This window comes from Thermobia domestica, chromosome 8, assembly GCF_964235325.1.
Source record: "Thermobia domestica chromosome 8, izTheDome1.hap1.1, whole genome shotgun sequence".
Taxonomy (NCBI): Eukaryota; Metazoa; Arthropoda; class Insecta; order Zygentoma; family Lepismatidae; genus Thermobia; species Thermobia domestica.
In genome coordinates, this window is record NC_137461.1 from 133,937,443 (window position 1) to 133,956,304 (window position 18,862).

The 18,862-nt window shown below is 34.6% G+C and overlaps 2 protein-coding genes across 3 annotated transcripts in view; one reads left to right on the forward strand and one right to left on the reverse strand.

The window, feature by feature from the left end:
• The window catches only part of LOC145693218 (betaine--homocysteine S-methyltransferase 1-like), a 64,669-nt gene that overhangs the window by 17,598 nt on the left and 28,209 nt on the right, over positions 1–18,862 (reverse strand). The window contains exon 1 of one of the 2 annotated variants that reach the window (XM_081769008.1): positions 1,269–1,424. The exons of the other annotated variant lie outside the window; for it this stretch is intronic. Within the exon in view, the coding sequence (XP_081625134.1) occupies positions 1,269–1,283 (15 nt within the window). The 5' untranslated portion in view covers positions 1,284–1,424. Of the gene's footprint in view, positions 1–1,268; positions 1,425–18,862 lie in introns of those variants that run through there. 2 annotated transcript variants of the gene reach the window in all.
• Positions 6,503–18,862, forward strand: part of LOC145693217 (dimethylglycine dehydrogenase, mitochondrial-like) — a 77,175-nt gene continuing 64,815 nt past the window's right edge. The window contains exons 1-3 of the mRNA XM_081769006.1: positions 6,503–6,693; positions 8,555–8,632; positions 10,925–11,024. Of these exons, the coding sequence (XP_081625132.1) occupies positions 10,933–11,024 (92 nt within the window). The 5' untranslated portion in view covers positions 6,503–6,693; positions 8,555–8,632; positions 10,925–10,932. The remainder of the gene's footprint in view (positions 6,694–8,554; positions 8,633–10,924; positions 11,025–18,862) is intronic.

The window sequence follows — 18,862 nt, forward strand, 5'->3', positions numbered from 1 at the left end:
AGACATTTTTAAATTAGTTTTGTGTGTGTATGTGTTGGTTTCAACTCAATTACAGTATATATACCTATGGATATTTTGTCTGTATTTATTCATTTTAAGAAAATTTCAGTTCAAAAATTTGTGTTTTAGTGGATTCCTCAGCCCTTTCCCTACGTTTTCCTATTTCACAAAATAAGTTTACTGTTGACGTAGTCTTCCAAATGAAGATCGATTGATTTGTATTTACACCTTTGTCAGCAGTGAAAATTGTTATATAAAACAATAGTTGAAGTTTAAAGTGGTATCCGAACTACTGCAGTGTGTTTGACTCTTTCCCACGGGAAATCAAACTCAGGACCTTGTGCATCTAAAGCATGCACGCTAGCCACTAAAAGTTTTCGTTTAACGTCCCACGATTATGTTCTATAGGTTAAATAGATGATTCCAGCAAATAAATGATAAAAAAGAATTGGCGGAATGAGAAAGTGGGAGAAAACGGGAGTAATCCCGATAAAACCCACGGACATGCCCGCGCCGTTGTCCATCACAAATTTACTTGACTGGATATCGAACCAGGGACCCCACGCACCAGAGGTATCACTTATCCACCGTGCTCCCTATGTGAGTATTAAATAGCTCTTGATTATGATTCGGGTTAGGGAACATAATTTGTACTACCGTTATTGTAAGATCAAGATCTATTTACCGTATCCCTAACCCTGTCTCAGGTAAATTTTTAGGACAACAAATTAGAGGATTGGGGTCTTGAAAATTTTGTTTTGAGTTATTGTTAATGACCTTTTTAAATCATTGTTTTATGATTAATGTATAAATATTGCCTTTAATACAACATTCTTACAGCCCAAGGAAATATATGACAGGTCAGATAGCGTACGTTCCAAAAGGTGATGCGTGGTCGAATCATCGGCTGTCATTCTTGTTTTGTAGGCCGTAGTTTACTACTCTTTTACTCAAGTAGCTCTCCTTAGAATGTTGGGTTGACATGAAAAAAAAAAAAAAAAAAAATCGTGCTCTCATTGGGATTCGGTAGCTAATAATTCGACACTCGGCAGAAACATAGAATTTTCTGAGCACTATGAACCTATTTGGAATCTAGTTGTATCAAGAGGAAGTTACTCCTGTCTAAACAACCAGAAATAACAACCAAAGCCGCCAGTCCTTTGAGAACTATAATAATGTTTTAGATATGAATACACACATCTCTTGCATTACAACAGTGTTTGCGTAGCTATATTATTAAAATCTCTGAAAAAAAATGGTAAACTTACCTTTTTAGGAGCCATCTCGTAATTGTCTTTACCTTTACGATGTAAAGCTAACTGTAAGTAAACACATATTGGAACACATATTTATATGTATAGCAATCGGATGATCCCTTCCTCCCCTTCACCAATAATGATGATAAAAGAAATGTGACAAGAAGTGATAAGTTTTTCGTTGCCTCCCCCTCTCTTCATCTTCTTTGGTAACTACGTTAATAATAATAATATCACCGTTATGACGTCATTTCATTTATTGTTAAAAAACAATATCCACCAATGATCTATTTTTCCTTTACACAGCTCCTCCCCTTTTACGATCCGTAAGTCTCCTAATTTTTTGTTGCGAACCGATTTTTCGTGGTGGATTTTCTTGTAACATTTAATATGTTTATATTTCGTTAAGAGATGAAGCAACCAGATATCAAGTTATTTGTATTTCCTTCGCTACAAGCACGGCAAGTGGTGGCCAAAGGTCGCTCAATATCTTTCTGAAAGACGACCTAAAGATAGTACAGTACAAGTGCCAGTAGTAGGTTATGGGATAGGGCGAATTTTCATATAAACTCGTGTTGCACTCAATGTTTGAATTTGGGGAACTCGAATAGACGGTCACGTTAATCTTTAAAAATAAATAAATAAAAGTGGATATTGGAATAATAAATAAATTTTTGAATAATTGTTCGAATAAGTATTTAAAGAATTTCAATTATGATAATATTCGAATAAGGAACACTTACTGGAAGAAATGAATAATTGTCCCAATAATTAGTCAAATAAATTTAACAGCATTAGTATCTTTACAGTATGTATAGAAAAGTCATTCTCTCTCTTTATTCACCTAATGTTACTTTTTCTTCAGGATTTCCAAACTACTGGACATGTAATCACTGGCATAAATCCCAGGAGTTGAGGGGGGCATGTTTCTCCAATCTTGGAGGGAACGGCCCCCCTCAGTTCCAATAATCCGATTTGAAATGTGTTTTTTGGAAGGAGAAATGTGATGATTTACTCCGACTGCCACAAAGGAAAGTGAGATAAAATTGATGTCCCTTGCTGTATAATATACAACAGGTTCACCGCAGAAATCAGATTCATCTACCGTAAAATGAGTCTCATCTTCTCTCCACCAGAATAAACCTGAAACCTGCCCGCCACCCAATATTGAAGACAACTGTGCTTCCCTGATCCCCCACATTTTTTAACTTCATAAATATTTTGAACATCGTTTCTTTTTTTTTCTTTTTTTTAAAAAAAAAAGATTATGGGAACGGCCTTACCTGTCCCCTCCCAATGTTGAAGACATTTTCTCTGATGCATGTAATGATGTCTGGGAACACATCCTTGTATCGGAGAAATTGACGCGTCTACCTGTCTACCTGAGTAATAAGTAACGTAGGCCTATATCTATTTGTTTGTAACCATCTTAACATATGTATTTTATATTATAGATTTAGTTACTGTATGTAGTACACATTTCTTTCAAAGAATTATTTAATTAGAAAACGAAGTAAAAATAGTGAATTCAAGTTAAATTTCTGTTAAAATATTTGAGCTAATATCTCAACAGTAGTTATCTAGCGATTATTCCTTCTCTTTCTGTTTTAATTCCCTATAATCATTTTGCTAATATTTTAGTCGTTACAAATTCTTGACAGTGTACTAAAGATTTTAGAAGAAACACAATGTAGAAAAACTATTATTATTTTAGTGTTCGAATTGTTTTCTTCTGACGTAGGCGCTATTTTGAAACTTAGGCGCCATAATAATACAAATCCAATTTGACACATATAGACTATACACAGAGTGAGCCGAAGTCTATTACCCCTATGTATGGAACTGAAGTGAATAGAATGTAATAACAGAAGAGAAAAATGAAATGAAATCTTTGAGTTTTACGTCCGACGGTTATGCCGAGTAGGCTAAAGGAGACGGTGATTATGAGAAATGAATGAAATGGTGGAATGAAGAAAGTGGGAGGAAAGGGAGAACCCCGGGAAAACTCACGAGCACGGTGTTTGTCCACCACAAAGTCCACACGAGCTGGAATAATAGAATATATATATATATATATATATATATATATATATATATATATATATATATATATATATATATATATATATAGGGTGTTTCAAAACATCGAGGGGGCCGCCGCGGTGGCTCAGTGGTAGAGCGTTCACCTCTAGTGCATAGGGTCCCTGGTTCGATCAAGTGAACTTCGTAGTGGACAAACACCGTGTGCGGGGTTTCCTCGGAGTTCTTCCGTTTCCTCCCACTTCCTTCATTCCACCATTTCATTCATTTCTCATCATCACCGTCTCCTTTAGCCTAGATGGCATAATCGTGGGACCTAAAACTCAAAAGATTTCATTTCATTTCATTTTCAAAACAACATCGACAACGTTTGGAAGGTGATTCCTGACACAAAGATAAGACAAAAAATACAGACCAATCTGGATATAGAAATCCTCATTTCGGAGTTACAGGTTGCCGAGACAGGAGCTTCATTTAGGGGCAGCAGGAGGAGCAGCCACTTGCCCCCCCCCCACGAGTTTGAGGAATGCATATCCTTTAATCGATTGGCTACTAATATACTAGTACAAAACATGAAAGGCTTATGTCAGTGGTGCTCTTGCACCCCTCAATCGAAGTTTGAAATGACGCCCCTGTGCCGAGAACATGAAAAAAAAAAAAACTTTAAAGGTCCATAACTCCAAAACTATGGGACCTACCGTAATCGGGTCAAGACTCCACTTAGGAACTAATATGTACCCTATCCAAAAATCCATGTTTCAGAATCCTGAGGTACTCACGCAAGAATTTTTATAGAGGGAGAGTTGCTACAGGCATATAATGTGAAGTACTCACCAACTACCTCTATAAACATTGTTGCGGAAGTACCACAGGATTCTGAAACTGGATATTTTGGGTAGGGTACATACTAGTTCCTAAGTGAAGTCTTGCAGCTTATAACTCCAAAAGGAAGCATTTGTGCACCCAGGTTGGTGTATATACTTTTTGCCTTATCTTGGTGTCAGGAATCACCTCCCAAACGTTGTCGGTCTTGTTTTCAAACACCCTATATATATATATAAAGAAAACAGAGTGTTATTTTTATAACCGAAAATTATTTGCTTTCAGATGCGGCGTGGTGACTCATCGTCCATAAATCCACTATCTATAAAAATAATAAAATACACTTTACATTACATACAAATAATAAAATACAAGAATGAAAGGTATCTGTAATGCTTACAATAATTAGATTACTATCTGTGAAGAAATAGAGCAAGGAACTCTTTTTAAAATCAATCTAGCGTTCTAAGAATATATACCATCTTCTCTTTTAATCCCCTCCCCCTTCAAACTGGAAGGGCAAAATTCAATCACTTCCAGATTTAACATTGATTATCATAGAATAAAAACTGTAATAGATAGGGAGAAGCTGTTTTCTGTAATCAATTAAGCGCCAGAAGAATATACGGTTCATATTCACTCTAATCTCCCTATAACAACCGGAAGTGAAAGAAAATCAACCACTTCCAGTTTTAACGGTAATTGCAATAGGGTAAAAATCGTAATAGATAGCGAGAAGCAGTTTTCTGGAGTCCATTAAATGTCTCAAGAATATATTTCTGGTTCATCATTAACTGTCTACTAAAATTATATAGAAATCCACTACAACTTTCGCTCTCAATGTTGACCTACACAATAAAAGCAAGTAGAATTACCGAAAAGCGGTTTTTCTTAACGTTCCAAGAATATGTACCGTTATTTTTCTTGAACGCTTTTCAAACCGGAAGTGGCAGAAATAAATCACTTCCAATTTTAACATTAATCATCATAAAAGAGAATAAAAAACTGTAATGATAGCGAGCAGCGGTTTTCTGTACTTAATTAAGAGTCCCAAGAATATATTCCATCTCCATTCTAATCTCTCTACTAAAACCGGAATTAAGATAAATCAACCACTCCTGGTTTAAATGTCGATCGTTATAGACTGCAAAGTGGGCCAAATAGAGAGAAACGGTTTTCTGCAATCATTGAGTGTCCGAAGAATATGTTCCATCTCCACTCTAATCTCTTTCTATGAAAACAGAAAGTGTCAGAAATTCAAACAATTCAGGTGATAGCTATAGAGAAAAAATTGTAATAAATAACGGGAAGGGGTTATCTGCGTCATCCATTATGGGTCAGTTCTAAGAATACATCTCATCTCCATCCTTAAATCTACTACCAGTCCGGTTTCAATATTGAGCAAATATCCCCCATACAAACCAAATTCCTTCACGTGGTGTACAGTCAGTACTTATAGGACTCTGACTTATGCCTGCCCTTTTGATACATTAGACCGGATAATTGGAAGTCTACAATAAACTATTACTATTATTATTACTATTCATTGTGCATTTACACAGTTTTCTGCTGTGCCTTTTATACAGGGTGGCCCAAAAGTAAGTACACACCCCTGCATTCATCAAGTATAACATTCTAGCTTATATGTTTATTTGGTTCGGCTGTTTCGAGCTTAAGATATAAGTAAAAAGATATTAAGAACAAATAATAAAGGAACTAAGTCTACCTGATGGATAACAATAAGAAATGATATAAAAAGCACTGAAAATCTTTGAGTTTTACGTCACACGGTTATGCCGGTTAGGCTAAAGGAGACGGTGATGATGAGTAATGAATGAAATGGTGGAATGAAGAAAGTGGGAAGAAACGGGAGAACCCCAATAAAACCCACGCACACGGTGTTTGTCCACCACAAAGTTCACTTGGCAGTGACTGTATATATGTATACTTCGAATGTCCAAGTAAGATTTTTTCTACAAACCTGATGTTAGTCTGTTTAAGATAGGGGGAAAAATTACAGTCGTATGAGGTCAATAGTTTCTAAGATTCTGCAATATATCTTGTTTTTGTAAACTTCACCTATTGCCCAATACATCTGAAAGAAAATTGCAAAATAAATCGACGTCATGTTATTTAGCTTAATACATTATATTTTATGAAACTTTTAAAGATTTTTGTTTGCAATTCTTTTTCGTTAGGCATCGAGCCAAATGAAGCAGGTTTCTTTGTAACTCTGATAATGTAATACGTCATCATTTTACTTTTTATTGTAGGTCACTGTCCAATGCTTATCTCGTATTTGCTACTCGTTCTTTTCTCAAATATGATTGGTTTCCCCTCCCCCTCTCTCGCATGCTCACGTTTTGTTTTGTTTTCACAGAGTGCAAACTCCTGAGGAGTCTGCGCACTGTCAAGGTCTACGCTATTATCAATAAAACAAAAAAAGAAAAGAAGGAAGTTTTCCTTTTCTTTTACTCGTAAACAGAATAATTGTGTGCGACTAAAGAATTATTATTTAGAAGAGATTTTTTTAAGTGTCATCGTCTGGTAACACTAAAGATTTGGACATTCGGAAGTAAGTGCACACTTTTATTTACTGTCTCTTGTTTTAAGGCAGGCAAGCAATTGGTCAGTAAATGGCGCTACTTGTTTACACATTTTTAACATTAAAACTTAGTATAAAGTGGGAAACAGTTTACTTGTTTTATCAACATTCGATAAATACTTAATGCCTGATTAACTAGCTTTACATTAAAAATGTAATTCATCGGTAGTTAAATGTGTTAGAAGCATATAGCATAGACCTATGGAAATTCAATGGTCAGTGGTCGAATTGGACCGGTATGTGTAATAAATAGGGATGTCAAAAATCATCCCACTTGTTAAACATTATTATTATATCGTTACAACTACTGTACAAGCTAAGGAAAGGAAGCTTCATACACAGTGGCGGATCTAGAAGGTAAAAACTGGAGGAGCAAATCAGAACCCATGATGGGTAGTGTATATCACGAGTTTACAATAAACTTTCAAAAATATATAAGTAATAGCTTAAATATTGTTGTCATTCAAAAACGGGGGCCTAGCTCTCCCGGCCCTGGGCTAGATCCACCACTGTTCATAAAGTTTCAAAAAGATACATTCCAGAATTAGTACAGTAGGAAAGATTTCTTTCCTTAACTTGTAACGATAACATTATTATTATTATTATTATTATTATTATTATTATTATTATTATTATTATTATTATTATTATTATTTTAACATTATGGCCTCCCTCAAGAGCTGCACTCCACTTGTTCAAAGTCGATGCTGTATGAAATGAATTGACTAACATAGGTTTTAATAAAGAGCATTTACACGGGGATTTCATTTTCCTAGTGCTTTCCCTTATATTTGTTCTAAATAGTGGCGGATCTTGAGGAAATCAGCTTGTAACGAGAAAATTTAAATATTTAACCATGTGACTTCCTTCATGAGTCTCACTGATTCTGAGAGTTATTCAAAGTTTTAAAAAATCGTGGCATTTTCTTCTCTCTCTCTCTCTTTTTTAAGCATTATTGTAAGGCAAAAGGTAAATTTATTTGTTCTTTGATTTCTATTTACGTCCTTTGTCATTAGCGAAGCTATATACGACGAGACGTACAGTTTCAAGTGGAATCTGAATCAAGTGGAATAATGCGTTCGACGCTTTCAGCGGGAATCGAATTCGGGACCTCGTGCACGAAAGACATGCACCTAGCCACTAGACTAGGGAAGAAGGTAATAGAAGGTAAAACTAAAATTAATAAGACATAGCTATATACAAGCTGGTCCAAAAGTAAGTATGCACCCCTGCATTGATCAAGTATAACATTCTAGTTTATGGGTTTATTTACTTCGTCCCTTCCAAGCTTAAGATGTAAGAATACATTAAGAACAAATAATAAAGAAACTACGTCTACCTGATGGATAACAATAAGAAATGATATAAAATGCAATGAGCTGATCAGTATGGTACTGTATACCTACTTCTGGGCCAAATTCCGTATATGTCCATAAAATTTAGTGGTTTTGTCTACTACATCGATAATGAAACGTTAACGATGTATCCAGTGTTTGCAGAAGTGATAAATGTAGAGTAGAATATTGTATGTACAGTACAGTCTTGTTCAGGAAACCTACTCCCAACTAAATGCCATACTCTCACATATGTAATACGAAATTTTTAATGTTTTGACTTTAAATGAAAATTGGCCAAAGAAAGGAACGTGGCCATTTAAAAAATATATATACAATACAGTACTTATGTATTCCTTTACAATAGTTAATGGAATTTGACTTGTCTCTTTCCACTTTTAATCTTGGCACTATGCCAGAAGACAGAATAACTGGAATTAACAGAAACTAGCAGTTGGCATACTAATATATATATATTTTTTAATTCTTCGTTTTAGGAGAATATCGTGTGTTGAACCATCCCACCTTCCAATATATGTGTTAACACTGCGTGTGACTCAAGTATTAAACAACAGGTAGGTTTAATCTATTTACATTTAGGTTGTCTTTCTATTCACATAATTATTGTAATTATTAAATATGCATAATGGTAGTGAGAGAAACGTAACCATAATTTGAAAATAAGAAACACTAATCTATTTCATTTAAAAAAATGTAGTCGTATCATATGTTGAGTTGATTTTGAGTTTAACGTCCCTTTCAGCAGGGACGCTATATGGGACGGGACCTACTGATTAACGTGGAATTCTAACCACAAGCTTCCGCCGGGAATCGAACTTGGGTCTCTCACGCCAAAGGCGCACATGCTAACCGTTTAATCTCGGAGGAGCTCTCGTATCGTACGTATGGAAAAACTATTTAATGCATTGTAATTATTTTTGGGTTCATGAGAGCATGCTTTCATTGTTTCCAATTTTTGGAAACTCATCCGCGAAGGAAGGGGAGCATCTAGACGTAAATGCATGTTGGTACATGAGTCTTTCTTACACACAGAAAAAGAAAATACAAGCATTCACTTTCACAAAAACTCAAAATGGTTAAGTCACGCAAGAGGAAGGAAAGGAAGTTTTCAATTCCATTATAAACAATACTAGAAAATGCCTCCACCTATTACTGTGAGCTATATTTTGAGTTCTTCCTTCTGCGTCTTTCATATAGAATTTGTCTGAACTCAAAATTCGAGCGTCTTAGGGAAGTATCCTCCATCCCTTTTTTCTTCCATTGTATGTCAAACATCTTAAAACGCTGAAACATGTGTTTATTTTAAATTAGAAGTTCATATACTAAATTTCACGTCTCTAACCTTCAGAGATTCCTAGATGTGAAAACTTAAATATAATAATTGATACCCTAGTCTCCCCTTCCTCGATAAATTTCCAAAAATTCTTCCTTAATGATGTTACGTCAGAAACCCTATGCACTGCCCAAAAATTTGAAGTTTCTATTGGCCTGGACGTTGATGAGTCAGTCATTCAGAACATTTTCTTTCATATATAGAGATGATCACCCAAATATTGCCTTGTGAATCGCAATCATATATATATATATATATATATATATATATATATATATATATATATATATATATATATATCGCAGCTCGCTCAATGTTGGCTCCACCCCGTCTGGTAATGTTTTGGAAGCGTCGTGAAAACTGGGTTGTGCTGCGTGAAAAGGTTTCATACCTTTGCGACACGAATTGCTGATATGTCATGACAGGCCATCAATTGTTTATTGAAGTTTAGCGTCCTTTTTCAGCAACGAAGTTATAGAAAATGTTGACCTCCAGTTTAAAGTCGAGTATGAACATCATAAGGCGTTCAAATTTCAAGACTCTCCCACCGAGAATTTAACCCTGCACCAAAGGCGTACGCGCTAGGCACTGGACTAAGAGGGTTAGGTTATCAATTGGAGAAGATTTTCGTCACATTGAATTTATGAAAATTGGTTACTTGTAGTTTAATGCTTTGTTTCAGCAACCAGACTATAATAAACAAAGCTCAGTGTTTAAAGTGGAATCCGAACCATTGTTTGGAATTGTATCCGAAGTACTCCCATTGGAGATCAAACTCGAGACCCTGTGCACAGGAAGCACGAGTGTTAGCCTGTCGGCAATGAAATCTACTTCTTAAAAACTTTCAGATCGTTACATACAAAAGCACGAAATTTGGTCACAGAGGTATTTTTAATTCAGAGAAGACATATATGTTACTTACTAGCACGAATTCAATTGAGTGAAGTGAACAAGAGAAGGCTGTAACTCTTTACTTACTTAAAGTGTACCACAATAATAATAATAATAATAATAATAATAATAATAATAATAATAATAATAATAATAATAATAATAATAATAATAATAATAATAATAATAATAATAATAATAAATGTGTAATAAATTATGTAAATTGGATATTTAATATAGGGCCGCCATTTTAGCAACTGTTAGGAAATATGTTCCTATACAAATGCTAAAAAAATAGTTAAAATAAAGATTAATATTTGTTATTCTTTCACAACTGCAAATATAACTTATTATAAACCTGTCAAATTCGGAACATGTGTTCCATATTCGTCTTAGTACACATGAGAACCCTATTGCTGTTACTAGTAAAAACTAATTTCTCATAATTGAAAATGAGAAATTAGTTTTGTAAAATTTTCTCCGAACTCTGTCAGAAGATGTTTGCCCTATGTATGGATCATTACAACAAGCTCAAAAGACAAGAAGGAATAAAAATCTTGAAACATAGATTCTTTTAGTATTCTACAGAAAAGTTTGATAATATTGTATTTCTATTTAATAGTGAGGAAGATGTGGCAGCGTTTCGGATTTCAAATTCTATCTTGCAAGACACCAAAAGAGAGAAGGAAATTTGCCCGAACAATAAAGCGTCTTTTATCTAGGTAAGTTTCATTCAAATATCATTTTCTTTCCCTTTCTGAATACTGTTAATATAGAGACAATATTGGATTCGTTGGCCTATGGTATTGAATATTTCTATTAAGCGTATTACGTTCGAAATATCGAATAAAGTTCTAAAAATAAATAAATCTAAAAGATTTGTGTTTATATTTGAATGTTAACTGCTCCTGTCAAGTTTTTACTACAAGCTCGATTACTCAAAAATACGTTGAAACAAATATGCACTAAATTATCTATGAATTATTTTTATCATTATTTACTTAGACATCAAGGAAAATAGTGCACAAAAGCACAATCTTCTTTTATCTATTGTTAATTTTAAACTGATTTGAGAGTCAGTAGCTTCTCTCCTCGATCTGTATGTAGTCTTGTTAAAATAATAATAATAATTGGTCCCCCGCATGTATTTCAAATATCCTGTTATTTTATCCATGGTTATAATTGAATTATACATTTTTTTTTACCGAACACGATCTTTATTTCAAGGCAAAGTATTACTTATGGAAACCTTCAATTCCACAGGTTTATAAATTCAATGTTATGTCAATACTGTGTACCTAGGTACCGGTATATACTTTCTATTAACTTAAGTATGTATATTTAGTTTTGTTGAAGCAAGGTTCTACCATTTGCGTGTCTGTCTTCCTATCTTCTTCACAATAATCTTCGTAATATATATATATATATATATATATATATATATATATATATATATATATATATATATATATATATATATATATATATATATTATACACCAACACATACATAATGTGAAGAGAAAAAAATCCACGAGAATTTCTGTAAAAATTAGATTTTGGTGCAATATATGGTATAAGGCTTTCTAATTAGCTTCATTCCTTGATTGAAGTCGACTATGAACAAAGGAAGTAAAAATTATTAAATTCAGCCCCAATTTAGGATCTTTCACGATACACAAAACGTATGGAAACAATGTTTCATTATAAGTCGTTTTTAATGCAAAATGGCGTAATTTTCTTTAGACGTCCCAACCATCCCCACAAATTTAAATAATTGATGGACCATACAAGAAGGTCTTAGCCTCTGTGGGCTCTGGTTGATTATCAGTTATCAGCTATCCATCATTGAGTTTAGAATATAGAAATAATTGGGGAACTTAGGAGATGGGAGGACAGCTTATATTTTCCCCCTCATTGAACCAAACTTTTTTTTTCTATTTACGTGGTAAATTTTGTCAAATTTAAACTTTTAAATGGCTTTACTAGTTAGAAAATAATAAATTAACGAGTGTACTAATTTTAAGTTGAAACCATGTTATCCTAGTTGCCTAAACTATGATACATCAAAATGCCTAAGGAAATAATCCAACAACTAAACACATTAGCTTGTATAGATACAAATAACTTCCATTGATAAATAAACACGAAGTAGACAATTTCGAAAATCCTTGTTCCTTCAATATTTCGGTTACAATAAATCTGTGGAACTTTTAATATGAAAAAAACCTAGTTTAATTCCTGGCGATTTAGTTCAGACCCCATTTTCAGCTGACCTCACAGCCTCATGTCAACAAGAGTGCAATCTCTGGAAGGGAGTAATCAAAATAATTGAAAATTGAAGATATTATTCTTTACGTATTAGACAAAATGTGTTACTAAGTGTTATGTTTATAAATATTTGTGTTTGCACGCGAAAAAAAAGTGAAAATTAATTTAATATTGGCAGAAACCACATTTTGATCACATAATTTGACACACAGTTATTTAATAATGCGATTTCATACATAAATATCATGACATGCAAAACAAATTTTCTGTAAAGATTAGTCTAAAAAAAACATAAGAGGAATGTGTAAATGTTGTCTTATATGCAAGGCTAAGCAACAACTTACATGATATTCAGATATTGGAAGTCCGGTTTTCTATATGTTATTCAATAATATGAATACCTACTATCAATTTGGGATTACGAACCCTACCAAATACGAATTCTCTATGATCTTGTTTCTAGGAAGCTGCACTTAACAAATATGTAATGAAGTTTAACGTGTTTTTGAAAATAAGTACAGTATTTATGAGATATTCGCCTTGTGATCGGGTCAAAAGTTCACTAATTTTCGATGTCTATATATGTATGTGTGTTCTGCCCGAGTATATGTTTAATCCACTTTCGATAACGTAGTTGACACCGCGGGAGACCTGGGTTCGATTCCCGGTAGAAGTTCATGTGGTTCAGATCCCATGTTAAGCTGCAGAACCGTAGATGGAACTTTCCTTTGTGGTGGAGGGGGTATCCGACTTTTGCCACTATTAAAAGTTAATGTGGAAACTGATACTCAATTTTCTTAAGATCCTTTTTTTTTTTCGTTTCTCCTTAAGTTTGGGGGGTCTGGACCTCATAGATCCTCCTTGGCTACGCCCTTGTGTTTATGAGCTTAATTTTAAAACTTTTCATTGAATTGAGGAGGTTCAACATTTAAAACCTGACTGTATATAGTACTATAACGTCCATTAAAACTAACAATTCGGCGAGATGGAATTCACAAAGCATAAATTTACATCAAAATTCGATAGCAACCAAAACTTTCTGAAGAAGCGATAACCTGTAGATGTTTTCTTAAGATAAGATTTGCGTTTATTTAATCGCATCCGTACAATGATAATGAACTTCCATTATCATTTATTTAGTCTTTCATATCCAATACTTGAGAAAGTTCAAGTGTATAGCTAGATAATATTACTGAAAATTTCTGGTTTTCACCAGTTTCCAGGCTGTCTCATTTCCTGTCGTCGAGCCGGATTGAACTAGATAAATACTCTATTGAAATAAGTATTTGCCACTTACCTTATAATTAAATCTACACTTGTTATTTCTTAACAATACATACTTGACATTTTAATCTTTCAAATACTTCATTAATATCATTTTGTTGATCCAGTTCAAACTGGTAAGTAATAAATACATTAAAAAAGAACAATAATGTTTCTTTTTAAAAATATTTATCTGTTTTCTTTTTTAATATGTCACTTCATTTAAAAGATAATTTAAAGTTGAAAAAATTGAAAATGTTTGATAGTGACATTTCATCCTTCTGTAAACTTTCCTTAATTTTTGAAGAAAAATGACTCCCCATAGAAAATCCTACAAAAGCCATAGAAGTTGGTGCGGACATGTTGAATGATATGGCTTCTAGGCGAACGAACACATTTACATGAGACAATCGGACAGTGACGGGTATAGTTCGGCCGGGTGGCCCACGTTTTTGAGTGTATAAAATAATTTAAGGTATTATTTATATATTTTTGAAAGTTTATTGTAATCTCATGTTATGCTTATCGCAGTCTGGGTTCTGGCTCCTCCCTAGTTTTTACCTTCTAGATCCGCCACTGCGGACAAATATTCGAAAATCATTGTACAGGCCATGAAATGTAATTTCACAATCGATTCGAATCTTTCACGATCACCAAACTTCTTCGCTCCTATCGTCACCTTAAAAAAAGGAAGAAAAGAAAAGAGGAAAAATAACATTCCATCTTCTAAAGAATGCTGTCTACAAGACCCAACTTGAAGCTGTCTCGTCGTGGAAAGATGCCGTGAAAATAATTTATTCTCTCGGAAAAAGTACCTCTTTGTATTGGGAAAGCACTGTCCTGTCACGAAAATTATCTCTCGACTCGGAACTATGAGTGAACCAACCCAATCGTTGAAATTTTTTGCCTAGTAGACTCTGCAAAATGACAATTAAAATACTGTTGCCAGTAATCCTGAAATGATACATTTATAGCGTGCAACGCAGATGACACTCTGACACTGCAATATAGTCTTCCACATTTGAAGTGTTTTCTCTTGTTGAACTGCCAGAATATCGTCACTTCCTTGTGCTTGCTACTCCATAAGCTTTCGTTAACCTAACAACTTTGGGAATCATTTTGCAGAGATAACTGGCTTTTCTGAAGAAATTTTCAAGGAAATATTTAGTATTGTAAACGTACTTAAAGCTTCGTTATAAAATATTTAGTTTTCACACAATTCTAGTAAGCGCTATCCAAAGAATTTATTTTTCTAGTAATTCTGTGGTAGTGAAACCGTTGGCGAATGCTAGTTGAAGGACAAGATTTCTGGTCATCATACCTTTGTACACCCAGTCACAGAAACAACTGCATTCTGACTGCTGTAACTTCATTAGGTCGGATCCAGTATTTTTGAGGGTATCGCAAAACGCCTGGATAGATGCAACCCAATTAACACGTATCATTTGAAGCCGGCAATGACAGTGGATAAGCCAGTGGAGCGCTGAAACAGGCTTTTGCTGTGAAAATCATGCACAAAAGTGATCTCCATTTTAAGGTATATCTATATTGTTTGAAGCGTGTTTTTTCAATGAGTGCTAGGTACCAAATACGTTATAAACTATTGTATGTATAATGTAGGGCCTATTGTTTCACTACATATTGCTTATGAGAAGAAACGAAAAAAACACTGATCGAATATGGGCTTAAAATGGTTGAAATAAACTGAAAAATATCAAGTCTGGAATAATTGAAGGAAACAAATCTTTGCCTCTATTCATGGTCCTACTGCAATTTCCCGTCATTCAAACATCTCTTTCCTTTACCACAGGCTAAAATCGTGCTTATCATATAAAGTACGGATTGAAATTGAAATTGAAACATGTTAAAAAGTCCGGTACCGCTGTATTAGATTCCGATCTCCTTCTTGAAAAGCTAATACGATAACCACTTACCTAAGTTAATCAGTGCAGTGCGGTTGCGCAAAAATTGTTAGCTAATTCTTTCATCTAATTCTCGACCCTATCAAGAGACGATCGTTAGATAACTTAATTAATTTTTTTATTAAATTTACTGTTTTGGGAATTGTTGTTGCTTTATGAAGTCACTATGTTTGTGACTTAATGACACTTAAACCACCCGACCGATCTCGATCAAATTTTCAATATAGATGAGATTCAGGCCTAGGATAGTTTTTATTATTTCACTTTGACGTGCAACTTAGAGGAGGGAAGAGGGAATATGTATAGGCCGGTAGCCGGTAGATAGGCCAAAAATGTAAGGGGGGACCGGTAGAAGTTAGGGGGGGCCAACCCAACTATATTATAGTTCATTTGCAAGCCTACCGTGAAAATTTAGGGGGGCGGCCCATCCTAGCTCCCCCGTGAATACGGGCCTGGATATATATATATATGATCGAAAATGACCAATATTAGTGTCGAATTCACAGTTTTTGAGGTCCCTAAATTAATTGGCGACAGTTTTGGTGCTCTTTATACCCAAAATGAAACGTAGGGGTCTATTCTGCCCGTGGGAAGAACGGGCATTCTGCTAGTTATTAATACCGATCACTCCAATCTCTATCATTTCACAGATTCAACCTGTTTGAGATACTGTGCTGTAAAAGAAAATGTGACTTGTGCGAAAAATACATTTATACCTTACAAGAAATGTAACTTCGAGTTGTGTGTTGCAAACTCAATGTAAACAAATGCGTTTTGATTTCATGAGTAAACGTACTCTTACAACAACAGTTTTATTCAATTTCACCTATTTCGTCCCCTCTCCTTTGTGTAACTTGTACGCTCTGTCCCGATTACAAAAAAAAACGACTACTACTCCATACCTCAATCAAACGGACATGGCTGTTTCAGATTTCAGAAACTTATGTAGTCAACAGCTTCCTCTGGCCTTTTACTTCCATAGATTGTTGACAGTATTTATTTTCAAGCAGAGGGTGAAACTCAGAGTCGTGATTCTGCCATTTCAAATTATATAACAGGAAACAAATTAACTATTCTATTTGTTAAGGAAATATTGCGAAATTATTTTATGTTAGGACTCAAAGATGATGACAATAACTTCAATTGCTTTAGGGAGGCAAGCGGTGCGGGAGAGGTTTTTTTTTTTTTGGGGGGGGAGGCAACTTTTTAGTATACAGAAAATGGTGTCTTTAAATTACTTGAACTACACTAGAATAGAACACGTCTGAAGTTTAGTCAAGGGGGAGGACGGGAGTTGCCACCAGGAGATGCTTGTCCCCTTTAGCCCCTCTAGCATCATCATTGCTTAAAGGATAATAATTGGCTAATTAGAGTTTAGCATTCCTTTCAGGAAGGAGCCTGTGTGAGACATGGTCCCACAACTCAACGTCGGATCCAAACTACATGAGCTCCTACCGAGAATCAAAGCCTTGGCCTCTCGTGCTCGAGAGGATAATATTAGAATAATGAAGATACTTTATAATCTCTTTTAAACTATACCATTTTACAGTCACAGTTGTTTCCTAATAAAATTTTAAAATAAAGGTATAGATAAAGTGTTATTGAAAGAAACGTTTTCAGCCTCCTGGTTTCAAATCTCCTTTGTGTAAAGCACAGGCGGATCCAGAACCGACTTCTGGGGAAGCGGTGGGTTGTCATACTGCTACTTTTAAGGGCTCCAAACTTTGGGATGGGTTATATATATATATATATATATATATATATATATATATATATATATATATATATATATATATATATATATATATATATATATATATAAAATAAGAAAGTTTCCTCTTCTGGGGGGAAGAAATTGACCCGATCTCCCCCCTGGATCCGCCCCTGGTGTAAAGTGGTTCTTTGTTGCACACTGGGTTTTGTTTATACTGAATATGGGATTGGGAGTTATATCTCTTGCAATGTTTGGAACGAGTCACTCTTTTTTATTGCACGATATCTGAAACAGGTTGGATTTGTGAAATGATGCGGATTGGAGGGATCGTTATTAATAATAAAGCAATAACAGTTACCTATCATCATCATAATTATAGGTATTCTGCTATTATTGGCAGGTCATTTGCTGCAGCTGAGAAGCTTCCATGTTCCACGGTCTTCTGCGCTAACCTCTTCGTCTTCACGTATGATTTTTTTTTTTATATCGTCCATTAATTTTAGTCTCCTTCGCCCCCTTCTTCTCTTTCTTGCCACCGTACCCGCTAGCACGTCCCTCATAATACAGTTTCTTCTTAGCTAATGTCCCAACCAGTTTCTCTTTCTCTTCTTAATAATGTTTAAAATCAGTGTGCGAATTGAAAAATTTTCCCAGGGGGGGATGAATTTCACCCATATGCGCACCCACTCCTCCCCCCATATTTTATATATATATATATATATATATATATATATATATATATATATATATATATATATATATATATATATATATACACTAACAAGTACAAAACAGTTGAGATGTGAGATCTTTCATAAATTTTCACTCAAGTAATATTTAGGTTAGCTACGCAAAGTAGACCTACTTATCTTTATGTCCACTTAAAAATACTCCAGAGGGGGAAAAAGTTATCCCTGCCAGGGATAAAATTTTTCTTCTCCAGGGTGGGAAAGATTTTTGTCAGGGGGGGAAATCCCTGGCATCCCCCCCGCCAATTCGCACCCTGTTTAAAATTATGCTTTCCCCCCACCATTTCTAACACTCTCATTCGTTTTCCGCTCGATCTAGCTAATTCTCTCAATTTTTCTTCACATCATTTCAAAACTTTCCAATGGATTATCATCATTTTTGCGTAATGTTCATGTTTCTGACCCGTATAGTACAATATTCCACACGAAGCATTTTATGAGTCTTTTTCTCAACTCTTTATTCAAGGTCCCAGAAAATAGTATTTTCTTCCTCTTAAAGGCTTTTTTCGCCATTCATATACTTGCTTGTATTTTATGTTCTGACCGAAGTAGTTATTCAGCTGAAAAATGTAGGCAGAACAAAGTAGGCAACAAGCTGTTGAATATTGAAAAGTTGAAAAACGAGGAACTAAAAAATAACAT